The sequence below is a fragment of the Cydia fagiglandana genome, chromosome 16 (genome assembly GCF_963556715.1).
Source record: "Cydia fagiglandana chromosome 16, ilCydFagi1.1, whole genome shotgun sequence".
Lineage (NCBI taxonomy): Eukaryota > Metazoa > Arthropoda > Insecta > Lepidoptera > Tortricidae > Cydia > Cydia fagiglandana.
Genome location: NC_085947.1, coordinates 13,320,245 through 13,346,600, shown reverse-complemented (window position 1 = coordinate 13,346,600; position 26,356 = coordinate 13,320,245). Strand labels below are relative to the sequence as shown.

The window sequence follows — 26,356 nt, the reverse complement described above, 5'->3', positions numbered from 1 at the left end:
TATTGTAACGATATTTAATACATGCATAAATATTTCACCTACACATTCATTGCATTCTTTTTTTTTCATTACATTCTTTGATACTTATTGAGATTGTTCCCCTTATTGTCTGATATTAATATTACTTTGTATACATCACAAATCACAACATTCAAATATATTTTAAATAGCATCAAAAATAAAATGCAACATATATCTCACATACTATGTACGGCAAGACATTTAAACTTTTTCTGGACTCCACTTTTTCATAAGTTCTGATCATAATCTCTTTGAGCTAACATTATTTTATTCTACAACTAATTCAGTGACATTAGCCTTGGTAACGAGGGCCACCAAGCTGCCACTTTGCGGCCTTTCCTCTCCCTTGATCCATTTATCAAACAGTTGAGCCACATATGACAATGGCGTCCATGTGCTGTGGTCGGCTTTAGGCATCCATTTCCGGTTCATCTCAGTGTCCAGTGTTATAGGCATGATTGCAACAGCTAAAGAATTTTCAGGTAAACCTGAATCTTTGGCTCCAAGGGACTTTGTGAGCTGATGGACAGCGGCCTTAGCCATGCCGTAGCCAATCATGCCAGGTGTGGCATCCAATGCAGCCTTAGCTCCGGTAAGAGCAAGTAAACCACCCGGGGCCAGGTACTTAGCAGCGAGAGTAGCAGCAATGCTTGAGCTCCATACGGACTGACGCCACATCAGATCCGCTTGCTTGCTCAGCTCTTTAGCGGCGTTGCCGCCAGCCCAGCCGCCGGCTACACAGATAACCGCATTCACTTTCTGACCTTGCAGCGCGGCCGCGAGCTCGTTCACCACGTGTTCCTCTTGCTGGACCCACGAAGCGTCTTTAGGGACAGTAATGTTCACATCAGCAGTCTCGTTCGGGTTCAAATCGACGTTAGCAACCCACCAGTTTGCCGATTTAAAGTGATTCACGCACGCCGCGCCGAGCGCGCCTCTGCCGCCGTAAACAACGATCCTTCCGCTGGCCATTGTGACGTGCTACCGCGACTGGAGCCCGGGGACAACTAATTAGTTATTTGCGAGCGAAATGCAACCTCGTTATCTGTGCTGCGGTAACCTCGCCTCTCACTTTTTTACCGAACGCAGCGGCACGAATGAGCGGAACGCCACGAAGGGCAGTTAGATAATTATTATCGCTGTATTACTGTGGGAAGAAATTAAGTTATCATGCAACTTGTCTTTATACTGTATTTTAAGTTAAGTATTGATTTTCACTTGTTGCGAGCTCTTCTAAGATAGTTTACTCAGTTTCATTTGACAGAAAAACAGCCTGACAAATGACGTCATCAATTCAACTTTACGTCATGACGTGCTCGTTCATTGATTATTGATTTTTGATAGATTTTATTGTGTTGTGATATGGCCGTGGAATGAAAATGAAAGAAAATCTAGATTGCACCCTTTCCAGAATATTTCGTAAATAATTAAATCGTTCGTGGTAAATTTTAGAAGTTTAGAACCAAGCTGCGTAAATCGGAGCGAGCGGATGAGGAAAGGGAAATCATCTTGCGGTTGGCAGTATGTATATATCCATATCCGTATAATCCTCAATTGTGATTGGTAGAAAAGTTACTTGTTGGACTAGCATTGATTCTGTTGAAAAAATAGGCGGGACTGGCGGAAGTGTGACAATATTAGGCGCTAGAAAGAAACCCAACAATATCAAACAAAGTTTTTATTATTTCAATTTATGAGTATTGATAAAAATCTTAAGTTTTAATTCTTAAAATATCACAGTGCAGGTTTTAAATGTACTTATACAATGCTTTTATGCATAATTTATAGTTTAAACATTAATGTAAATGAATGAACCTGAATCACTAATTAGCTCCTAATTTTAATTAAACATTCTCATGATCGTTATCTTATAATTGAACTTATGTAATTGTAAATGTGATGTAGAGAAAAAGAGAAGTAATGTAATCAAAACTAAAGAAAATAATCTGATTTTTCTAACATTCTGCACATGTCATGTTACTTGCGTTATATTTTAATACGCTATCCATTTCCATTGAAAAGAATACGCTTATAATTACATTTACAGTGATTCCCATAATCTTAAATAATAAACTGGTGTCGTTCAGAGCATTGGCCTTGCGCAGGTGATGTTCGCGGTTTATATTGAAAATGAGACTAAGCACTACCGCCACGATAGCTGACACAACCTAAAAATAAACAAAAAAAAACACAAAATAAAAATGTGCGTCAAAACAACATCAGAAAAAAATAGCAAACACATGGTAAAATTCTATGTAAAAATAAATACGAATATAGGCAAAGCAAAGAAGTGATTAGAAAAAAATAAAGAAATAAAGGGTTGTCACACAGCTAAAATAAATATATCGATACTCTGACGATTTCATTCGACTCAATTCTACCCTTACGGCTAAATTATCTACAACGTCTACGTTGATTTAAGTGGCACTTTGCATCACTACGCTTTCATGTTCAAGAACTTATCAACAATGCTCGTTGTCCTATTTCCATAGAAATCTTGCGTGGAGAGCGCGGGGTCGAGGCCGAACGTCATTTTCATGACGTCACAGAAGACTGCGCATGTCATGAGCCCCACCGAACCATGGTACAGCCAATCAGCGGTCTTCTTCTCTCTATGGCTTCCCTCATTGTCCATGAATGATATGATTATTGCCAAAACTCCCGCGCTCGCCTGCATAGAGTAAAACTTTAAGTGAAAAATCTAGGAATATAAAAAAAAATATTAATAAGTATTTTTTTTCAAGTTTACCTAAGTACTTATTAACTATTAAACACATTTGAGCCCCTATTGACAAATACTATAATTGCGGCCTTACTCGTAATTAACATTAAACAGTTTTTCGCCGGTAACTTTCAAGAAACCGTGCCATTTCCTTTCCTTAAATATTCATTATTAATATAATTAAGGCGTTCTAAAATCAAAGGGCTGTTTGAGTATTCTAAACCGAACGCCGAAATGACGATATTGACCACCGAAATGACGAATATAAAAATGACTATGACGTCATTGAGGATCACCGCCGAGGGTTGGTCGTCGTCGTCATTCAGGTCCAAGCCGCCGATGACGACGAAGAGCAAACCAACCAGCAGCTAAAACAAACATTCAGCTAGTTTAAGTTTTTTAAATCGTAACTGCCTGAGAAATAAGCCAAGTTCCCGCTCGCTCTACATATACAAAGAAATCGATTTGCGCCGTTGATTTTATACCTAATTAAGAATCAAATCTGACCTTGGTGTTAAAATTATAATCGTTTTCATAGTTTATACTGTTATAAGTAACATAAATTATTTAAAAAATAAATATGCTGCTGTATAGGACCTAGGGCCTGATCTTTTAAATCGATTTGCGAGAGAAGTTCGGTCGGCTTTAAGGTCTGGGGAACAGAGTTTACCCAAAAAAAATAAATGGAAGGAAACAGTTTTGTACAAATTATTTTTTCCCCAATTATGTTTTTAAAACTCATATATCTACACTTGTACTGCATCACTTCTCGATATGTATAAGCAATGCAAAAATGTGGCGTCGCATGAGAGCCTAAACCACATAATCTATCTCCAAGTATCTTGCGAGCGAAGAGTCAAAGGCAGACACAAGCACATTGAGGACGGTGATCACAAAGGCAGAGGCCGTGGTAGCGTAGTTGACGCGCTGGGCTGAGACGCGGTGCCGAGCCTCGTGGAAACGACAGTCGCGGAGCAGGTTTAGAGACAGCAGCACCATCCCCATTGCTACCTATAGTTCAAAATCAAAATGCCGGTGGAAAAAATTTCATTAGGTATACGCAGAACCTTGTCTGAGATTACAGTTCTAGTAGTTCTAGGTTCCTATTACGTTTTTAAGTATAAATTCTTACCTGCAGATTTTTTTGATGATCTAAAGGTAGTGCAATCTATATACCTGCCGTATTTGTACCTAGATATATACGCACATACGTTAAAATGTAGCATTCGTGTCACGAGTCACGACTCATAAGCTCAAAATGTATACAATCTGCGAATTGCGATGCGTTGGAGTTGAGAGGACGATTTACTTACACCTGATATCTTTTAAAACGATAGGCGTAAATAAATCTTCCATACGAAAATCAAACTTTATGCAGAAATGCTTACCTGCAGCACTATAGAAACAGATATGAGAACGACCAACAACGTGTAGAACTCATGCTTAGGGCCAACTTGGAGCACGTACTTCAGCTGCGAAGCATTAGACGTGAGTAGCGCGATGTCCAGCATACCTTGTGCCACGGTCTTCTTGGTGGCATAGCGGTTGGCGTCGAGGCCTTTTACCTGGGTAAAGTATTTCCATTATGAATAAGAGTTACAAATGGTATTTAGCCTTTTTCTTGGGCGTAGGAAAAGGATAGTAGAGTATAACAGGTGTTTTTTATAAAATTCGTTAATAATGTGAACCTAACTACAAGGGTCATTGCTCTTTCTTTTTACTACTTGTGAAATTATCACTTTCCTTTTATCTTAGTAAGGAAGATACTTGCACAAGCGCGAAAGATACATAGTGAGATTTTAAGGCTACGTCGTTTTGAAATACTAAACGTACAATGGTTTTCTTAGACAAATTATCAAATAAAAAAAATCTGCTTGATTCCAAATCTTTGTCTAACGCACGCCATTACTTATTTAATATCGTGTCGTATGGCTTACTAGTTCTCTACTTACTGTAATCGGAGAGCAAAAAGAAAAAACTCAAATTACTTGTGTACTGAGAACTCCAGTGGACGCATCCTGTTCCTTTGTTACCATTTCGTCTATGTCCACGTCCACGCCACGTTCGGATGGAGCATCGGTACTGTCCTTATTGCGTTCCATTTTCAAAATAAATAAAAAACACGATTCGATTTTTAAGTGATCAAACTATTCACGTATACGTTCCGACGGCCACTAAGTTCTCATTGAGGCATCGTTTATCGCCGAGCGAAGGAAATTCATTATTTCCTTTAACATGAGCCTTCGAGCACGGTAGTGAAACCGAATTTTAAATAATTACCAGCGTATTATATTGAGCGTAGGCACAACGTAGGTATGATGAATCAACCAGACTTAAACTAGAGCAATGGATTGTGTAATCTTCTAACCCGAGCTAATTGAAGACCTACATATCGAAGGATCCCGGTAGAATTTTATGATAATTTATCTCAAATCAAATATGTACATATCGCTTAGGTCCTTATTCATCAAAAATAGGATATTAAGACAGGCTAATATTCAAACGATTAAGATATCAACTACTACATATTGATATTTACGTTTTTAGGAACGTTGTATACGAGTATATAAATACGTTATTCTATAAACATTAGGTACATACCAAGTTTTGATCTATAGTTTAGTCTATAGTTTTATAAAGTTAAAATCTTCTTTTAATCGACCAATATTGTTTAAATTCTTTCATCAAATTGCAGGATTTTGAATGGAATCTGCAAATAATTTCAGCGAGCGCATCCCGGTAATTAAAATCCCACCAAAAACATAAATGTAAAAAAGGAGAGCCAAGTTCAATACAAAAAATATGCTTGGCTGTGGGGCTCGCCGCAAAAAGAATGGAGATCTAATTGAGTGCCACTGCCAAGTTCTATGCAAAATCCAAATATGTATTTATAGGAACAAAATAACATTATAAACAAGTATTAAACTCTATTTCTTTGCTTTATTGGATACCTATAACAATTGCTGTTATTTAAAAAAATGTGAGATCTTAAAGTAGGTTAGATTTGACTTGGCCAGTTTTCATTATATCAATCATTTTATATATATTGTAATTCTGATAAAACCTGGCCAAGCCAAATCTAAGCTACTTTAAGATCTCATATTTTTTTAAATAACAGCAATTGTTATAGGTATCCAATAAAGCAAAGAAATAGAGTTTAATACTTGTTTATAATGTTATTTTGTTCCTATAAATACATATTTGGATTTTGCATAGAACTTGGCAGTGGCACTCAATTAGATCTCCATTCTTTTTGCGGCGAGCCCCACAGCCAAGCATAATTTTTGTATTGAACTTGGCTCTCCTTTTTTACATTTATGTTTTTGGTGGGATATCAATACTTTTTGTAAAGAAAACTAGGCAGGTATTGAGATTTAATGTTTTTTCTTGTGTTTCCGCTGTATGGTTTTTACTTCTGTTCTTTGTATAATTATGTGGTACCGCGCGCCGCCGACGACACACCGTTGGCCGGTTGTTTAGAGCGTATTAAAAGTTTTTTGTATGGGGACACCACTTATTTTTTGACTAAACTTTATTTTAATATAGCAAATATAATAATACATATCCCTCCCTCCTCAGTCGTTCACTCTTGACAGAGTGGTCGTGGTTGTATGATGAGACGTATCTATTGTGGATAACGCAGCCCTCGCAATGTGCCTCCATTTGCCACGGTCTTCGGCGTTACGGGAACATTGGACTATGGTGGTTTGTGTCGCAGATTTTATCAGGTCTGTCCAGCGCGTAGGTGACCGACCTCGTGACCGCAATAATACATATATTGGGGTAGTTTCAAATATCTGCTTGTAACGGTTCCAACGCTACAATAAAAAAATATTTTTTTGTATGGGGACCCCCCTATTTTTTAACTTTTTTTTATTTTTAGATTTTTTCCTACGCTTACACACAATAACCGAGCTGGATTCCAAATTTCATCCTTCTAGGTCATCTGGAAGTAGGTTAGGTTTAGGTACTTATATCAGTCCCAATAAAAAATGGTTTTTTTGTATGGGGACCCCCCCCTATTTTTAAACTTTATTTTATTTTTAGATTTTTTCCTACGGTTACACACAATAACCGAGCTGGATTCCAAATTTCATCCTTCTAGGTCATCTGGAAGTAGGTTAGGTTTAGGTACTTATATGTCAGTCCCAATAAAAAGTGGTTTTTTTTGTATGGGGACCCCCCCTATTTTTTAACTTTATTTTATTTTTAGATTTTTTCCTACGGTTACACACAATAACCAAGCTGGATTCCAAATTTCATCCTTCTAGGTCATCTGGAAGTAGGTTAGGTTTAGGTACTATAAGTCATAAGTCAGTCTTAAAATTTACGACTTTTTGACCTTCATACCTTTATAACCGTTTGAGCTAGCTTCATGAAATTTGGGCTTCTAGATATCCTTATGGATATAATTAAACACACGTAGTTTTATGTGTTTACGTCAAAGATGTTTTGAGTTATAGAAGGGTCAAAAGTGGCACCAAGTGGTTCGTGTAATATTACACTCGGCGCTGGCTAGCCAGTTCCTTTGCTTGAACTTGGCTTGACACGCTGCCGCGTGTCTAGATATGGTATGCAAATAATTTAAAGCACCTACCTAGGAGAAACTACTACAGTCTGGCAAACAAATTTGTTAGTGGAAATCAAAGAGTGTAGCCGATTTCGGAATTCGAGCAAAGAAGACGACCACAATAACACAAAAAAAACAGACAACAAGACAGAGTACAAAAAGAAGACAAGGTAAAAAACAGACTTTTTGTCAAATTGGCAGTATTTTGCGTATTTGACCCATAATTTGTGCTATGGCTCTATTTTTGATGAAGATTGTAACGAACTAACAGATACGAAATCATAAACTGTGAACTGAACTAAACAAGAATTAAGTAGCTGTACAACCTATTCATAGGGTACAACAACATTGAAACAATCTTGAATGTCTCTTGTTTATGAAAGAGATAGTAGGTATATACCTACTGAATTTATGATTTCGTATCGTTCCTTGAAAGACAAACTTACCCCATTTCGCAGACCAGCGGGCAAAATCGAAGCCATTATGAGATTCTCCTAAACACCTGTTAACTTTTAAACATTTGAAAATAGAATTTTCAAACGTTATCCACTTTTTTTTATTTTTAGAGCCTTAGCATAGCTGAAGTATAAAGCCGATGCTTGCAATGGTGTAAAATCGATTCGGTATCCAGACAACGGGGACAAACAATAATTCTTCCGCGATATTGTGGGTCTGATTTACGAGGGCGATAGCTATTGGTAAATGTCAGTGTCAGGGTGGTGTCAGGCGATAGGTGAGTTCAAGTATATAAAGTAAGTACCTACTTTGAATATAACGTACCTACATCATAGGACTTTACAAAATTGAGCTGATTGACCTGAGCAAAAAATTTAAAGAGGAAAAATTTAATGGAAAAGTTTTGAATATATAATAGAATAGAATAGCTTCTGAGCAAAGTAAACTAACTTTGACACGCGTGAACAAGTAGGTAATTCATGCCGGTTCCTGACGATGTTTTCCTTCACCGCAAAGCAACTGATAAATATCAAATGACATGTCCAACTCAAGTTCCGAAAAACTCATTGGTACGATACGAGCCGAGGTTTGAACCCGTGACCTCAGAATTGACACGCTATTACCGCTAAGCCACCAGCGCTTATTTTGCGATTTCGGGGTTGGTACCCTAGTAAAAGTTGTTCAGTTTTACGTACACAATTATAAAGAAATCATTCTGTACATAATATATAAAAACATAAACTGTATTAAACAGTGCCCAAATTAATAAACAATAATATTAATAAACTACCAATATATAACAGAAGATATCGGACGTGCTCCGTTGGTATAGCGGATCAAGCAAATCTTGTCAGTAAAAAAAGGCGCGAAATCCAAATTTTCTATGGGCTGACATCCCTTCGCGCCTAAGTTTTTCATATTTACCACTTTTTTCTACTGACAAGATCTAGCTTGACCTGCTAATAGCTATTTTTTTTCACAATATTAAACATGTTAAATAACATTAAGGTATCATCGATAACATACATATCGATATTTCATTTTGCCAATCACTAATTTTTGACAGGAAAGGTGGAAAGGTTCTTTAACTCTCTTTGTCTTGTCTGCAACGGATAACTTTTAAGAGTGTTTTTGTATTTAAATTAAGAGTAGGTATACTTTTCTTGTATTCTACTCGCAACGAAAGCTACTAAAAGTGAATATCATTTTACAAACATTTCATTTCATCTCTTCGACACAGGATCAATTTGATAGTAAAACTTCTTTATGTTTTCTTGTAACTTTTGAAAAGTCGCGCGAAGTTTCTCATACATTTACCTATTTTATTTAACTTTATTATAAAAGAGTTGTGTTTTCTTACATGTGTGCACAAAAAACCTACTTAATCATCTTTATTTTTATGTATAATTAATCAGTTATTAAATATGGTAAGCCACAATTAAAATTATTTTAAAACCTTGTTAAAATGAAACGTAGACAACAGCGCGTCCATCGTCGACTCGTCAGTGCGATCTGTCAAAAAATGTTTCCATTCGTTCTCGTGTCTCGTGTTGTTTGGGAAAATATAAATCAAAACTACTATGTTTTCGGCGCTAATCATGCATAATTTTATCTTCGTTGTGTAGCTCTGTGTTTCGCTTTTTAAGTGTTTGTGTTTTGTGTCTGAAATAATGAAGGAAACAAGCTAATTCGACAAGTGGAATTCGCCACCATTAACATTGTTTTAGCGGGACGAGCCAATATATTTTTCTAGATGCTGCCTTCTATGCCAATTTTGTTTACGAGAGATAGCCAGGATGCTTTTGGTAATAAAATTGTGCCGAGTACAAGTTCTTCCAGTCAGTATTTTGCTCCTAAAATTGGTATAAACCCTGAGGTGAGTCAGGTATAGGCGTTCATGTGAGCTATTGCGTATTCATGGTATTATTCGTATATGTTGCATTCTCATTAAAGAACGTTTAGTAGAATGAAAGTTTAGTTTTCTCGTGTAAATAGGTCATTTACAGATATTAAAACTGTACTGGAATGTATTATATTCAGCCTCATTATTTATAATTCACGATGTTGGTAAACACTAAAGCCTGAAGATGACATTACAATATACACTCATTACAGAAAACAATACAAAGATAACAAAAGAAAAAAAAAATCAAAAGTATGAATTTCAGTGTTTAACTCTAGGTTTTTTGCTTTTTTCAGCCACCTCCTCAAAAAGCTGATCAAAATCCTTCATTGCCTGTGCAGAATGATTTAAAAAATGATAACCAGGATAAAAATAAAAAGCCAGCTAAGGCTCATGAGACAACAGAGACAAATGCATTAGATGCAGGTAAATATCTCAGCGTTCCTGATTTGAATATTATAGTTTTAAATCTAAGAATGTATGGATGAAGAAATGTGTCATTAAAGTAGGTCACAAGAGTTGGCAGCAGACATTATTTTTATAGGCAAACAAACATAATATTCACCTAGTGGGATTTTTGTCTATGCACTTTTTTTTTTTGCTTCAACTTAAATGTTTACTCATAATATAACAGATTTAAAAACTATTGGTAAATGTAGTCTGGCAAACCCAATTTGTCAGTAAATAAGAAGAGAAATAAACTATACTTATCCCTGTTAATCCAAGCTATGCTATGTTAATAAAAACGTAAGACAAAGACCGTATGATTCTCTCTGTGTTGTATCAACCCTGGGCAAACTGTGAATGAATCTATAATTTTATAATTTATTTCTTACATGTTTAGTATTTCACTGATTTAAATTGTCATGATATTTACACATTATTAAATTGGTAAATCTTAAAACTTAAATATTAAGTCCTGTTATACAATTTAATAATTTTTTGTATTTGTTTCAGCATTAGTTAGATCATATTACACAAAAGTACAATCAAGGTTTTCTTCAAACCAATCGGTGCCTACCAATAAATTTGTACAGTTCCAAAGTATATTGAAATCTTTCAACCCTGCCAAGGAGACTCCAGTAGAGTTATATAGGAAGATAGAGCAGTTATTCGGTGTAGAGCATAAGGATTTTGTAGAGGACTTCTTATTGTTTTTAAAGCCGGGACAGGCAGCACAAGTGGGAAGGTTCTCCGACCATTTAATGTTGATGAGGATGACAAATTTTATAGAGTTGTTACAAGTAAGTATAGTATCACTTCATTTACTCATATTAGAGCTATGCATGATTTTTCCTTTGAAGTTTGTTGATGTCTTTTTTAGGGTTCTGTACCTCAAAAGGAAAATACGGAATCCTAGGATTACTTGTGCATCTGTCTGTCCATCTGTCACAGCATTTCATTCATGAACAACAAGAATGATCATGCTCCGTAAATGTGACACTGCATAACTGTAAAATTTTAGCATAACCGGATTTGGCCAGCCTTAAACATTCCAACTGATATTTATTACATTGCCAATCATGGTCTGGTCTATAAGCTACTAATTGTCATATGTATGACAATTTAGTAAAACATTGTAATACTATGATGAAAATGACCCAATTTTCTATTTAACACATTCATTGCCATCCAGCCAAACAAGACGTCCGCGCCAGGCCACATCAATTTCGCCATATAAAGCAGTACGAGGGTCGCACTGAAATATTCGGGAATGGGACACTTAGAAATAACATAATAGAAAGAGGCATATAATTTATAAAAATGTAACTCTTTATAAAACTTTTAAGGTATATTCCATTTGGTTGTCATTTGTATTTAAGAATTACTGGCAATTTGAAAATTGTATGTCGAACATTATTTGAATTTTTGACCAAGTGATTTTTCGAATCATATTTTTAAACGGTTCTCAATATGCCCTCATCGAACAAATAAAAGTTACAAAGGGCTTCTGTTATTTTTTTATGAACTAGATTTCATCGTACGTTCGTTTGCAGTTAAAATTAAATATGAAAGTCACTTTCATTTTATCCCATGGGTGATCTTAAAGAAGCATGTCATTCCAAAGCGACGTCAAAAATTAAAATCGCATTTGTGCTGTTAATTAAAAAGACTGCCAAAAAAGTTGCATATCGGCAGATTTCGACATTCCTAAATATTCATATGACAACAGTAAAAAAATCTTTTATATACATATATATGTAAAAAAAACTTCAATTCCGTTGGCTACTCCACGAATTTCATACAAAACCACTAAGGCCCCAAAATCGCCATACAAAAAGGACTTTGGGATTATGAGCCGTGTGCATTACAGAATGATTACTTTCAAAAGAAAATTTATATGCGTGGTCAGTTTGAGTTTAAGTATGCATTAAAATAAAGATTGACTGTCTAGATGCGACAGTTTTCTCTATTCCCGACATTTTCAGTGCAACCCTCGTAGTACCACAATCCCGATTATTTTGTTTCATAAAGTTGCATTGCTTGCTTTTTAATCATTTTGCACCAAATGTTTAATTGCATTGGCTTGTTAGTACCAACATACACAACATACGCGTTATCACTTATCACGGCATTTTGCCACGACTCATGGGAGCCTGGGGTCCGCTTGACAACTAAATAATAATAATATGTTACTGTTCGAAGTCCGCAAAAATATGTGATAAGCTCTTATGGCTCTACAAATAAGATCGTGTCTGATATTTTTGCGGCCTTCGATGTGTAACATATTATTGCAGGTGTCTGTACAGAATATTTATTTGTATGCTGAGCGAATCACGTTCTACTATACCTGTGCTTTTGTTATATTGTTCAATTATATGCACTATGCTAAGCTGTACATTATATTGTGTTGTGTCCATAGGCTAGGAATCCTCTAGACCGAGTTTAGAGCAATTATTCCATGCATCCAATGATGCCAAAAATGCGGGGGTGCGCGGGACGAGGTGAGCGAAGTCCCGTGCCGTGATTGGTCCGTTCAAAGACACGGAAGTCACACAAAGACACTTTCGACTCGAACATGGAGTAAAATTACCGTATGCGTGGCAGAGGGGGTAGCGCGACTATGCTCAGTCTGGTGGATGTTTTGTCTGTGGTTGTGTCTGATACCGTTGAAAGTTCATGTTTGTCTAATGTAAAGTGGCGTTCAAATGTGCATGGATAAATGTCGAACGTAATACCTTAATATTACGGTTGAAACATTTCCATGCACTTGAACGCCAGTGTTCGGTCGAAAGTATTAATTTATGAGTTTTTGACCCATTTTGTACCTTGTTACAGTGACAATCAATATTAAAGCCGCTAGATACCTCATACTATTGCACAGACAAAACATCCTCCAGACTGAGCATAGTCGCGCTACCCCCTCTGCCACACATACGGTAGTTTTACTCGCATGTTCGAGTCGAAAGTCTTTGTGTGACGTCCGTGTCTTTGAACGGACCAATCACGGCACGGAATTTCGCTCACCTCATCCCGCGAACCCCCGCATTTTTGGCATCATCGGTTGCATGAAATAATTGCTCTAAACTCGGTCTAGAAGATTCCTAGTCTATGCACTATTATCACTGTGACAAGGTACGAAATGGGTCATAAATTAATACTTTCGATTTCGACCGTACATTAGACAAACATGAACTTTCAACCGTCCGTACATTAGATAACTAAGTGGACATCCTGTTTTGTTGGATAATACACTTGATAAAGGGTATGTGAAACTGTGGGTCGAGAGCCCTTACGGACGGGGGTCGTGAAACCTCTGTAGGGCTACCGCCAATACCGAAAATCGTCAATTGCGGGGATTTTTCTCTGTCACTCTAATTACGCCTTCATCGAGAGAGAGAGGAGTAAAAGAGAAAGGTCCCCGCAATTTGCGAATTTCGGTTTTCGCGGTAGCCGCCCTGTAAAGGTGTCGCGAAAGTCCCGATACCTTACAAACATACATCAATAATACATATACATAATCTGTTAAATGCTAATAGTGTTGCGTCTGCAGAAAGTTGAAATACGGTGCTCTTAATATGTATAAGGCAAATGACAACATTGCCAATATGGCATTGTCGAATTCCATAAAAAAATTACAATGGTCGAGAATGCCATTACAATTGGCTTTATGTTATGGCTCCTCTACACGATGGACCAGCGCCGGCTACTCTAAGGAACGCAGCCATGCAGTAGAATGAGATAGCAATATCACTTCAAATGCATAAATGCGTCCCTTGGAGTGGGCGGCGCTGGCTCATCGTCTAGAGGAGCCATTAAAGAAAATACCATCGTCGAGAGCGCCTTTCTTGCCTTCCTCATCTAGAATTACGTGGTTTATCCGATTTGGACTGGCGATAGCGGTCAATGTGTTAACTCTGAGAGAGCTAATTTCTAAAACCCCAAAAACTCATGTTGTCTCTCTTTCCAGTCGTCCCTGTCCCGCAAACCGACGGTGCTCCGTAAGGTTCTCCGCGCCATCTCGAGCGCGCTCGTCGGCGGCGCCGGCGCCGAGCTCAAGACCCGCGTGACGCCGCACCTGCGCGCGCACCCGAAGCTCGCAGCCATGTTCAAGTCGCTGTTCCCGGACGAACGGCCACCGGATAGGTAGTCTTAGCCCCACTTACACCATCCCACTAACCCGGAGTTATCCGGTTAAACAGTTAGCCCAGTGTCAAATGATGATGATGTTACCTTACGCTATATGCTTGTTAACTACCAATTAGGTCCTTTCCAAGAGTCTTGTCAATCATTAAAGGGTAAAGTAACAAAGAACACAACTTGCTGCAAAACTAAATCGCGAGTCAGGTCATAATGCCATGTCTTTCACTCTTGTTTGGTCTTAACAAGGTTATAGGAGATAGCATTACGATCTTAGTCGCCAGTTGGTATTGCGGCAAGTATATGAGAATGTGAAAACGCTCTAATCTGAGCTTTTTTGTTGCAGTTTATACGAAACTGGTGTAGACACGCTGCATGAGAGTTTCCTTACTGACGACAAGGGTTACGATGTATGGACGTTTCCCGAAGAAAAGTACAATCGGCGGCAGCCTGATGACAACAAGGGGCTTGACACTGTGGTGAGTATCTATTGGTCGATAGGCGCCCCGCATGCGGGGTGCGGGAGGTTGCAGTTTATACGAAACCGGGGTAGACACGCTGCATGAGAGTTTCCTTACTGACGAGAAGGGTTACGATGTATGGACGTTTCCCGAAGAAAAGTACAATCGGAGGCAGCCCTATGACAACAAGGGGCTTGACACTGTGGTGAGTATCTATTGGTCGATAGGCCCCGCATGCGGGGTGCGGGAGATGTTGCAGCTTATACGAAACCGGTGTGGACACGTTGCACGAGAGCGTCCTCACCGACAACAAGGAGCTTGACACTGTGGTGAGTATCTATTGGTCGATAGGCCCCGCATGCGGGGTGCGGGAGATGTTGCAGTTTATACGAAACCGGGGTAGACACGCTGCATGAGAGTTTCCTTACTGACAACAAGGGCTATGATGGATGGACGTTTCTCGAAGAAAAGTACAATCGGAGGCAGCCCGATGACAAGGGGCTTGACACTGTGGTGAGTATCTATTGGTCGATAGGCCCCGCATGCGGGGTGCGGGAGATGTTGCAGTTTATACGAAACCGGTGTGGACACATTGAGTTTCCTTACTGACACGTTACGATGTGTGGACATTTTCCGAGGAAAAGTACAACCAGGGGCAGCCCACTGACAACAACGACGTTCCATTCTGAGTAAAAACAAACAACCACGTTTAAAAATCAATTTTGCCGTCTTATTAATACAGTTCATATTCATATTAACAGCTCATTCGAAGAGTACCTGCTTTACTGCTTGACTGTCCTACATGACTCAAGTTTTACTCCGAAAATAGCCATTATGATTTTAAATTTTCGACCCATAGGGATTAGAGTTTAAAGTCGCTTTTTGAACTGGTTTTCGGTAATAAACACAAAACGCCATTTTTATTCGCTTTAGGACTTTCACTTAGCCATACCCATGAAATGTATACATTAGCCATGTCACCTTATTGAAGAAAAGCATAATAAGACAAAGTTATTATTTCCAGTACCTGCACGGTCGGGTGTTCCTCCAACACGGTAGGATGCTCCGCGCGGCCTGCGTCACCTACCCATACAGCAAGGAGCCCTATCGGGTGCGACCCGACGATCCCCCCAAACCCAAACCCCAGAAGAAAAAGAAAACCCCCAAATCACCCACCAAGAACATCAAAGACGTCAACGACAACACAAAAAAGGAAGTACTTAAAAGCCCGAAAAAGAACGTAAAGAAAAAAGAGAGGGAAGCATTAAAAAGAGAGAAAAAAGACAAGACTGTAATCCCGGAGGCTCCCAAACCGAAAATCGCGAAGATCGAAGTCACAGCGACTGAAATTAAAAAAGAATTGAAAAGTAACTGGACTAGGGAAGAAGATAAGACTATGTTGCAAGTATTAAAAGGCGAAGCGGGATCCGAACAAGTATTTGGAAGGATACAGGAATCCCTCCCCCATAGATCGTATACGGAAATCAAGGAGAGGTTCTGCCATGTCATGAGTTTGCTCCAAGAGATGGCCGTTGGTGAGGTCACGTAGTAACCCGAACTGATTATTGTTAAGTGTATTTATAATTTTTTAATGAATAAATTTATTTTTGACTTTTAGACTTTGATGTTTCATTCAGCTAAAGCTATAGTTATAATTGCTGCAAAACTAAGAGGCGAGTAGGTCATAATGCCATCTCTTTCACTCTTGATAGGTCTTAACAAAGGTAAAGGAGATAGCATTTATGATCTCAGTCGCCAGTTGGTCGAAGTTGTAAAAGGGCCTTTGTACGTTTTATACAATTTGGCTTGTGATGCCTTCATTGGCCACGCGTCTAAGCTCCGCCCCCAAGGTGGACTTGAACGTTTTTTTTCACGGCGTTTTCAACCGGTATAAACTACGTTTGTGATTAAGAAAAAACATGTATGTCGATCAAGAAAAGTCGGCACCGATTTTGATAGCCCACGCAGTGCAAGTGTTATTTTAAACCTCATAATTTCATACAAGTTAGACGTTTAAAATAACACTTGCACTGCGTTTCTATGTTTGAATATTTACTTGGTATTATTGCGTGCGAATATTTAATTGGTATTAGGTATAGTAAGTAAATATATAGGTCGAATCTGCACGTTCTATAGCCGCTGTATATGTCGCTGGCTGCGATCATATATAACTAAGGATACCGCCTTTAGGAACATTACCGTTCAAATTCTCGGGCCAAATTAGCACACATACACAATTACGCCTACATTCAAATAAGACGACGCGTTTACAGAGCCTGTAATCAAAGCTGATAAACGAAATAATAGTCATCTTTATTACACTAATGGTACATAGCTAAGTGTAGATGAAATGCATATAATGTCAATAACTACCAATCAGCGACATTAATCCGCTAATAACCTTCTTGCTGTACGTACTGGCCGCTGAGAGTTCGCGGTTCATATTTGATTAGAATATGACTTGGACAGGGATAGGTTTATGCCATACAGTGAAGAACCAGTCAAATAATTCACGTATAATAATTTAATGCAGATTAAAAGATAACTAGTTAAAATGTTGTTATGACATGACAGACTAACTCAACATAAGTAAATATATCATTGTTGTATAAATGTATTCCGCTATAATAAGTATTTTGTATATTTTATTATCAATCTGCATGGCAGTGCGAAGTCACGTTCAGGTATAGTCTGTCCGTTTTTCTAAGATCAAGTACGTCATAGTAAATGTATGGCGAACTTGATCTTAGAAATAGGACTGGCTATACAGTCTGCAAAATTTACATGGTTACACGAATCGGGTCAAAAATATTTGAACAGGCGGAGTCACAATAAATCCCCACTTTCAGTTCAGAATATTTTATATGTATATAGCCGGTCAAGCAAGTTTGTCAGTAGAAAAAGGTGCAAAAATAAAATTTTGTATAAGACCACAGCCGTTCGCGCGCTTACATTTTCTAAATTTGCCGCTCTTATAATATTTTAAACTTTCGCGTTTTGAACACATATTAACTCACATTATACGAAACGAAACTGATTTACGTCGGTAAATCAAGGTAATTGAATATAATTCGCGTTAGACCCCGTCTATAATGTGAGTTAATATGTTTGCCGCTCTTTTCTACTGACGGAAATGGCTTGAGAGAGAACCTACATAAATGTGACAGTAGAGGGTGGATTCAAATGATCAACATTTTAAGATTATGTGTGTATTTGTTAAATTAATTCAGTGAAAGCATGATAGGAAAAATGTATCTACATATAGGAGACCGAGTATGATTATCTCACGGGTTATATCTCATGAATAGAACATATTCTAGATATCTTGCCAGGCATCCACTCAATTTCATGTCTCTCTAATTGGACAGCTTTTTTCCATAGTTCTCTGCGAATAGCATCTTGTGGGAATCTGAATGGAAAGTAATGTAAAATGACAATACCAAATTTGATTATTAATTTGAAATAACTAGGTAGTTTTTTTATAGCTCCATCTCATGAAATAAAAAAGGAAAATACAAATCTGTAAGAAGGAATTTATCACTACATTTATAATTATATAGAAAATACCTAGACCAAACACAAGTTAATAAAATAGTCTACTTCATTTAGCATAACACCATCCCTATTATCCTCGCAATTTAAAAAGTCGTATGTTGTTATGAAAGTCGTATGCAGTTGTTACGTTTTAGCTTAGCACGGTAGTATTGAAAACAAATCGTCATGTTTTTTCCAAATTCTACTGAAGTTATCTGTTTACTACAAGTGAAAAGTGATTCCACTGTCCTTGGTATGAACTAAAATAGCTTCTGCACCACTTCACGACACATGAATATATTTTTAATTACAAAAAAACGTTGTTTTTATAAATCAATTTAGCCATTTGTCACTGACTGTCATCTCGGTCGTACTGAGATTGCCAATCGAGCAGTTTGTAAGTACCGCCTATCGCGGGGTAGTTTGCGTTGGGTCATAATTGAGCGGACAGAATACTTCCATGTATAGCATTTCGCTGGTCGCTGGCATTTTGTAAGATTCCGCAGTTGACAAATGTTTGTAAAATGACGCCGTTTGTGAAATGCCGAAGGCAAATTGTAAAAAGTCCGCATTTTGTAAATAACTTTTTTGGCATGAAACTAAACTTCTTCTTTGTTTGGCAAGTGTCAAATCAATAAGTCATTTTGATAACTTATTTTATTTATTTATCCAATATTTTATAAATGTTTAGATTGGACCAGAACTACTATGACCGAAAATGCTTCTTCGAAAGGGAGCCACAAGTTCCGACGCAGTCACAGATGAAGAAAAAGATGGGAGAGGCGTTAGCAAACGTTTACTTCAAGTCCATGACCCCAAAGCTGAAGGTTCTTGCCGGCTTAGAACCAGTCATGAAGGGCGGCGGAGCAAATTGGTACATGCCACCAGACGAGATATTAAAAAGTCGACATGTTTTCAAGCCTATACGGAAAGAACATCTCTCCAAACTGAGCTACATTGGCATAGATGGCTACGCCGAACGTATACACGAGAAGCATTTCCAAGAAATGGAAAAAGAGAAAAAGCGAGCCATAGAGAAAAGCGACGGACTGTGGAAAATGAGAATTAAATTAGCCTGCGAAGCTCAATGGTACGATGAAGCCAAAGATGCAGAAAAAAAGAACACAGCCATGTGTCAACAGGCTTTCCATGAGTTCACTATGCTGTATTCCACCTCCATAAACAAAATTGAATCGCTGCTTTTCCTAGCGGCTGAAGCGGAAATCAAAAGAACTAGAGAAGCTGCGTTTGAAAAAATGCAATCGCATTATGAAGGTCTTCTGAAACAACAAGCGATTATGCTTTATGATAGATACGCTAAAAAACTTGAAAAGAAAAAGACAGAACTGCAAGATCAGTTTGTAAAGAAGATAAATAAAGCGAATGATGACACTTGGAAACGCATCCACGATATTAATGTTGAGAAACACGTTGCTATAGAAAAGTTGAGACATCTACTTGAATGTCAGAATTTGGCGTGTCAAGTATACGTTGCACTCAAGGAGAGAGAGGAGTGCGCGAAAGAAATGGAAAGTGCCACACATAAACACGAGAAAAAGGTCAAACGTCTCGACGAAAACATAGCGATGAAAGACGTAAAGATTGGACTGGCTGCTGCAAAAGAAAAAAGGGTACGAGAATTCGACAGGATTTGGCAGAAAAAAGTTTGTCACACCGTAAAGAAGTTCCAAATTTTTGTGTCTTACTGTCTTAAAACACTCCCGGAGTACGCAGATTTCTTCATCAATATTGAGAAGCTGATGATGATTCAGCTAGAAGAGGTCATGCAAAATCCCAGCGCTGAGAGTTTGTTTGAAGAGGAAAAGGAAAAAGTATGGACGCCAGTGCCTCGACCGCACCCTTATTATCTCTGCTGCGAGAAAGGATATAAGCCGCAAATTGATAAGAGCCTCTGCCCAGTTCATTGCACCTCGAGCGCCGAGCAGTTTCCAGTAGTAATCATCAATAAACGATGCATATACGCCGCTTGCGACAATTTCAACCTGTTCACATCTAAAATAAAGGATTTCGCGGAAGGTAAACGTGGCGACGACGCAGATTTTGTTGATGATCACGATTACACCTACGACGTGCCCGTTAGATACACGTCTTCGACTCATTTGCGAGCATTACAACTAGAAAGCTCGCTGATGCAAATCTTACAAAAAGAACGAGCTAATATAAAAGGAGTCTCGACTGCATGCTGCGTATGCAGACTACCTTACTGTTTCTGTAGCCCGATTAAAATAAGAAGTCCAAAGCCGGAGAATGTGATCAATACAACTCCTTCCATACATTCCATGCCATCTGGCAACAAGATAAATTCGAGGGAAGTGGAGCTAAAACATGAACGGGAGCCTAAATGGGAAAGCTACCTGGACTTCGTAAAGCCGAATAGATGCGAATGCGCTAAATTAGCTAAACATCACTTGCAGGAGCACTTACCTGCCTATATGAGGATCACGTCCCCTTATGATCCACCTGACCTGCCTAACTACGAGCCTTGCGACCTCGATACTCTGAAAAAGTTGGTTCGGAAAGCTCAAGGCAAACGTAAACCACCGCCTCCTCTCGCCAAAGTCCCGTCCAAAACTAAAGACGTGGGTACACAATACTCTGACCAAGAATTTGATAAGTTGTGCACTTGTTTCTCGGACGAAGAATTGGATAAGCTTTTCCTTGAGATAATGAATATCAAACAGGGTAAGGCGAAAGATCAGTTTGCCGTGGTAGATGGTTCTGTGTCGGACACAGACAGGGACCCTGAAATCTTCGCTACAGCGCGCGCCTTTTCACTTAGGAATTTGCTGGAAGGCGCGCCGCAACTCGAAGAAATCTTTAAAAAATCATCGTGTTCTTGGTCGCAAGATTAGGTGCAAAACGATATTTCTGATGGTTTTTTTTTCTTAGCCTATTTGTGTGTCCCACTGCTGGGCAAAGGCAACTCCCTTGATTCTCCATGACTCCCGATTTAGCGCTTCCTCCGGCCAGTTGTTAAGGAAGGCGTCAAAGTCGTCCCGCCATCTCCGCCTGGGCCTGCCCCGCCCACGCTTCTTCGTCGGCATCCACTTGGTGGCTATATTAGCCCACCTATCCTATCCTATTTCTGATGGTTAAATGTTTTAAATTCAACTATAATAATAAAGGTTTATTTACGTGTTCCGAAAATAACTAAAACATAAAATAATTCTTCAATGCGTTGCGTATCTACTTTACTATTTATAAAACATTTTGAATGATTGACGATTTGGCACATTTGGTCCTAGTTTGGATCCAGACCAGCAAGCCTATTATTATGGATCGCTTTAAGGCCAGCGCAAACCGGCGGAGCGTAGCGCAGATCACCGAGGAGAATTTACGCCGCGCAGCGCACACCGGCGAGGTAAAATCCCCCGATATACCGCGAGCGCCCGCACAGTCCGGCGCTCGCGGTCGGCGCACCACGGAGCACTTCGGCGCAGGCCGGGGGATGCCGCCGCGTGTACTCTATCACAAGGGATTAGTGACTAGTATGCACGAGTTCTCCCCCATCGCCCCGGCGCTACTCCGGCTCACTCGAGAGACCTCGATCGAAACATTATAATAGGGTATATGACTAACTAGTCAAATCAGTTTCTTTTACGAAGTTTAGATGTTTTTCGATACATTTAAGAGATCAATCATCAAGCCAAGCATCAAAGAGTAAAGTAAGTAAGCTTTGATTAACTTGGTGTGATTTCTTTGTGATCTAGAACTTAATTGTCATTGTGATTAAAGCGGTATCCAGACGGGATGATCAAATCGACCGATTTGATCAGAATTGAAATTGGCGTCAATCTTCCAATTTTAGATTTATGGTGATATTAGAGCCCTCTAAATTGAAAAATTGCTCCAGAACGAAAATACTGGCGTCACAAATTGGTATTCTTGCGTCCGCACCTCATTTTATCGGTGACTATTTTGGATACGCCATTATAGTGATACTTGGTACCTATACGTAGTTACCACGGAATAAATAATAGTACTACCGTAATTACTAGTGTCAGTGAGTTTATTGCAATTAACATTGTATTGGACTTGTGTGTGTGATATCCCCACTGTTTCCGCCCACCATGGAATCGATGCCTGGTCCATTGATGCTTTCATAGCGGTACAGGCTCTGACAAAAAATATAATATACAATTATAAAACAATAAATTGATAATGTGGCGTGGAACAATATATTCTACAAATATAATATATTACAGTAATTTCTTAGCATGTTCATGAAATTCAGCAAGAAGTTGTTTCATGTCATCAAATCCGGATATCTCTTGGGCTTGTTCCAATGGTAGCCACTTCAGTTGCTGGTGTTCATCTGAGAGAGTCACCGCTTGTTCTGGATTTTTTAACTTTGCCAACCAATACACAACTACTTTAGGTTTTCCCTTTACTTGGTAGTTCAGTGTCTTTGAAATATCCTTATACACCTGAAACAAAGCAATTGTTATTAAGAATTATTAAATTAATGTAGGCATTTATTTTAAGAGTTACAGATGTAGGTGGACTTAAAATTATTTGCTTACTAGTAGCTCATTTTCTGATAAACCAGCTTCTTCTTTTGTCTCTCTTAACGCAGTAATCCAATCAGATTCACCTGGATCAACATGACCTGTAAAAAAGCACAAGTTTGGTAGGTACAATAAAAATCAAAAAGGTAAAATTTCAAGTCTCAGTAAAACAAGTAAGAAATATCAAATTAAATAAAACAACATATCATATTGTAAAGAACTATAAAGACAAATACCATGTAGAGAAGTACTTAACGTAATTTAATTAACTGTGCAAAGTACATTTCAACTTTCATTGTACCTTTTGGAGGAGTCCAGTGGTGTTCCCCATAAGATGTTTGTAATAAAAGGAACTGTACCGCTTGATTTATATTTCTGAAGATGACTAAACCGGCCGCACGAGTCGGCGACATGATTTTAATTGAATTTTACACTTAATCACTTACTAGATTACTATTTATTATAGCCATTTGACACCGGTCTTGGTTGACAAATTTTCAACTTCACTGACGTTTATGAAGCATTTTTAAACTTAATTTAACCATAGTTTAAAAACCATAGACTTATAATATATAGAGACGGTGCACTTTAGTTTAGTGTACGATTAACAATTTAACACCACCTTGCTCGATAAAGCACTCTTGCCATGTCGATAAAGTCATATCGATAAACTATCGACATTTCTTACAATTTTAATTTTACTTCAAAGGTTTGACGATATCTAAAATGAACAAAAACGCTTTTATTCTTTATTGTGGTTATCAGATCACAATTTTATCGTCACGCCTCAGCAGGGAACCAAGGGAAAGTTCAGATATTTAATTAAAATACATAAATACCTACTAAGATATGTGTTCCGCAATAATTGAAATATTTTATTATATTCGAATATATTTATTATTCATTAGCATTTCAATTATGTATATGTTTAACGAAGATATTGAAGCTTCAATTAATAGCTATTTCGTTCCGCTGTGTAGCGTTTATCGATATATAACATGATTAAAATCGACTTTTCACATCCCTAAAAGAGCACACATACACGTTTTTACGCACACATACACAGCCTGGATGCATCAAAAAAGGCAAGGGCCCAACCTTTTCTGTTCTCTTTCACGACGCAGCAACTAGTATCATTTCTCTCTCCTCGCTCTTTTAAAATGCCGTTTGTCAAAAAAGGACAACCATACTGTTGACAAGGTGGACTTCAAATCAAGTGTTGCCTTTCTTGATGCGCCCAGGCTGTGTATGTGTGCGTAAAAGCGTATATGTGTGCTCTTTTAGGGATGTAAAAAGTCGATTTTAATCATGTTATATATCGATAAACTTTACACAGCGGAACGAAATAGCGATTAAGTGAAGCTTCAATATCTTCGTTAAACATAAACATAATTGAAATGCTAATGGATAATGAATATATTATAATATAATAATATAATTCAATTATTGCGGAACACCTATTTTAGGAGGTATTTATGTATTTTAATTAAATATCTGAACTTTCCCTTGGTTCCCTGCTGGGGCGTGACTATAAAATTGTGATCTGATAACCACAATAAAGAATAAAAGCGTATTTGGTCATTTTAGGTATCGTTAAGCCTTTGAAGTAAAATTAAAATTGCAAGAAATGTCGATAGTTTATCGATATGACTTTATCGACATGGCTACAGCAACGTGGGCCTCATTGTTAATCGTACACTAAACAAAAGTGGCAACAGTGACAGCTCACTGAGACACCGTCTTTATATAATTATAAGTCTATGAAAAAAGGCAACACTTGATTTGAAGTTCACCTTGTCAACAGTATGGTTGTCCTTTTTTGACAAATGGCATTTTAAAAGAGCGAGGAGAGAGAAATGATACTAGTTGCTGCGTCGTCAAAGAGAACAGAAAACGTAGGGGCCTTCTTAAAAACGCTCAACATAATTGATAGTGAATAGTACTTACATAGAATGATTAATGTACTGGCAACATAATGGAATGCCTAGTGTTCATTCAATTTCATTCATTCTTTTAATCGATTTCATTCGACTTCGACATTCGTTAACCGTCAGTGTCAAATTTATTCAAGATTCAAGCGAGATTTGTTTTGAAACGTTGATGTGAGCTTTTTTCAATTTTTATCCTATTTTACAGTATTTAAGGCGCTACATGACACGTTTCATCATTATGTAAATGTGAATAAAACGCGGACGACCATTCACAATCACAATGGAGCCTGAGCCAAGCACCAGCAAGAATTCTTCGCCGGCAAGTTCGAGCCTTAATATATCTAAATCTAGACTTACCAGGGCAAGGAAACGAAAACGGTAAGTAAGCTTTTGGTTACATATTATGTATCTACTTACCACGGTGGTAAGCGTAATAAGAAGGACTAGGATATCCATTATATCTAAATCTAGACTTACCAGGGCAAGGAAACGAAAACGGTAAGTAAGCTTTTTTGGTTACATATTATGTACCTACTTACCACGGTGGTAAGCGTAATAAGAAGGACTAGGATATCCAGTGGCGGATTTGCAGTCTTTGCCGCCCTAGGCCCCAGGCCCTGTAGCCGCCCCTTTCTCAGCACCCGTCATATTGACTACATTTTGAGTTATTTCTTCTTATCATCAGCGAATTTTTGGTCACAATTTGCCGCCCTAGGCCCGGGCCTACTTGGCCTTGGCAAATCCGCTATTGAGGATATCTGTTCTGTTGTCGTAATATGGTTGACTAGCCTCTTGGCCAAACTGCAAAATGTATCTATAAAAATAATCAGTTAAGAATGTGAAGTACAGTGCTTCAGTATGCTTACAATATTGCTTCAATTGAAAACAATGTTTTTATTAATAACATAAAGCGGGTAATACCGAATGTCGGATAATTCCGAAATTCAGATGAAAATCACCCTTAATTTCATCATAATAAAAGTCTCTTTTCGGAATAATTATCCGACAGTTTTGGACATTCGGAATTAGCCGAGTAAACCTTATAGTTTTCGTTTTTTATTGTGGGAGAATACATACAATTACAATTTATAGATTGTTGTCAAGTAATGCTGGTTTTCGGTGGAGACCTGTCCTGCTTTTCTGTTCCGCATGTTTTTTATTGACTTGATTTTTTTAGTGTATCAAGTGAGAGCAGTTCAGACACTGACCCTGTGCTGCCGGAGAACCTTCTAGAGGTAGAAAAGAATCTCCACGCTTCTGCTGTGAAAAATAATCTGGATGATGTCAGTGTAAAGAAGATTTTAAAGGTGAGCATATAAATAAATCATATTCAACCATCATATCAAATAAATAAATATAAAAACTATCATATGAAATAAATAAATCTATCTATCTAATAGGTAGGTATATTCAAAACTGACTAACCTAATTACCTAATTAATAGTTACCCGACTTTTTGTCAAAACCGAAGGTTTGGTTTTGCTCTAGTTTCTGCCGAAACTGATCCTTTGGCCACAATAAGACTTTATGATGAAATTGGCTAAAACTGAGACTGAAAATTTCTTTGTAGGTTTGATTTTTGGTTGATACCCACCCAATTTTCAAAGCTAAATGCGTAGAAGCCCTCGCTGGAGGACTCCCTCATCCT

The 26,356-nt window shown here is 38.1% G+C and overlaps 6 protein-coding genes across 10 annotated transcripts in view; 3 read left to right on the top strand and 3 right to left on the bottom strand.

Moving 5' to 3' along the window:
• On the bottom strand, positions 1 to 1,267 carry LOC134672098 (dihydropteridine reductase). Its single transcript, XM_063530007.1, has one exon. It carries the CDS (start codon positions 991 to 993, stop codon positions 289 to 291), a length of 705 nt encoding a protein of 234 aa, XP_063386077.1. The 5' UTR covers positions 994 to 1,267; the 3' UTR covers positions 1 to 288.
• A 417-nt stretch (positions 1,268 to 1,684) lies between these two features.
• Positions 1,685 to 7,982, bottom strand: LOC134672101 (ninjurin-2). Of its 4 annotated transcripts, none has more exons than XM_063530012.1 (3): positions 7,760 to 7,964; positions 4,132 to 4,308; positions 1,685 to 2,189 (listed from the first exon to the last, which is right to left on the bottom strand). In XM_063530012.1, the coding sequence occupies exons 1-3, from the start codon at positions 7,793 to 7,795 to the stop codon at positions 1,977 to 1,979; spliced, it is 426 nt and encodes a 141-aa protein (XP_063386082.1). In that variant the 5' UTR covers positions 7,796 to 7,964; the 3' UTR covers positions 1,685 to 1,976. The 4 variants fall into 4 exon arrangements, with proteins under 4 accessions (XP_063386082.1, XP_063386081.1, XP_063386080.1 ...); XM_063530011.1 differs by having other exon boundaries at positions 2,047 to 2,692; positions 7,760 to 7,970; XM_063530010.1 differs by lacking the exon at positions 1,685 to 2,189 and adding an exon at positions 2,555 to 3,111 and having other exon boundaries at positions 7,760 to 7,982.
• Positions 7,983 to 9,267: 1,285 nt separating this feature from the next.
• Positions 9,268 to 16,333, top strand: LOC134672079 (uncharacterized). 2 transcript variants are annotated; one of them, XM_063529984.1, is made up of 6 exons: positions 9,268 to 9,645; positions 9,969 to 10,098; positions 10,630 to 10,916; positions 14,084 to 14,259; positions 14,600 to 14,732; positions 15,739 to 16,333. In XM_063529984.1, the coding sequence occupies exons 1-6, from the start codon at positions 9,523 to 9,525 to the stop codon at positions 16,261 to 16,263; spliced, it is 1,374 nt and encodes a 457-aa protein (XP_063386054.1). In that variant the 5' UTR covers positions 9,268 to 9,522; the 3' UTR covers positions 16,264 to 16,333. The 2 variants fall into 2 exon arrangements, with proteins under 2 accessions (XP_063386054.1, XP_063386053.1); XM_063529983.1 differs by lacking the exon at positions 14,600 to 14,732 and adding an exon at positions 14,787 to 14,919 and having other exon boundaries at positions 9,272 to 9,645.
• Positions 16,334 to 18,855: 2,522 nt separating this feature from the next.
• LOC134672014 (uncharacterized) lies at positions 18,856 to 21,125 on the top strand. Its single transcript, XM_063529914.1, has one exon. The coding sequence runs from the start codon at positions 18,932 to 18,934 to the stop codon at positions 21,119 to 21,121; it is 2,190 nt and encodes a 729-aa protein (XP_063385984.1). The 5' UTR covers positions 18,856 to 18,931; the 3' UTR covers positions 21,122 to 21,125.
• A 1,299-nt stretch (positions 21,126 to 22,424) lies between these two features.
• LOC134672103 (bis(5'-nucleosyl)-tetraphosphatase [asymmetrical]) overlaps positions 22,425 to 26,356 on the bottom strand; it is a 19,859-nt gene continuing 15,927 nt past the window's right edge. The window contains exons 2-4 of the mRNA XM_063530015.1: positions 23,079 to 23,222; positions 22,793 to 22,878; positions 22,425 to 22,696 (exon numbers count right to left, since the gene is read on the bottom strand). Coding sequence (XP_063386085.1) covers positions 22,469 to 22,696; positions 22,793 to 22,878; positions 23,079 to 23,190 — 426 coding nt within the window. The 5' untranslated portion in view covers positions 23,191 to 23,222 and the 3' untranslated portion in view covers positions 22,425 to 22,468. The remainder of the gene's footprint in view (positions 22,697 to 22,792; positions 22,879 to 23,078; positions 23,223 to 26,356) is intronic.
• Positions 24,861 to 26,356, top strand: part of LOC134672239 (uncharacterized) — a 26,890-nt gene continuing 25,394 nt past the window's right edge. The window contains exons 1-2 of the mRNA XM_063530139.1: positions 24,861 to 25,086; positions 25,886 to 26,015. Coding sequence (XP_063386209.1) covers positions 24,989 to 25,086; positions 25,886 to 26,015 — 228 coding nt within the window. The 5' untranslated portion in view covers positions 24,861 to 24,988. The remainder of the gene's footprint in view (positions 25,087 to 25,885; positions 26,016 to 26,356) is intronic.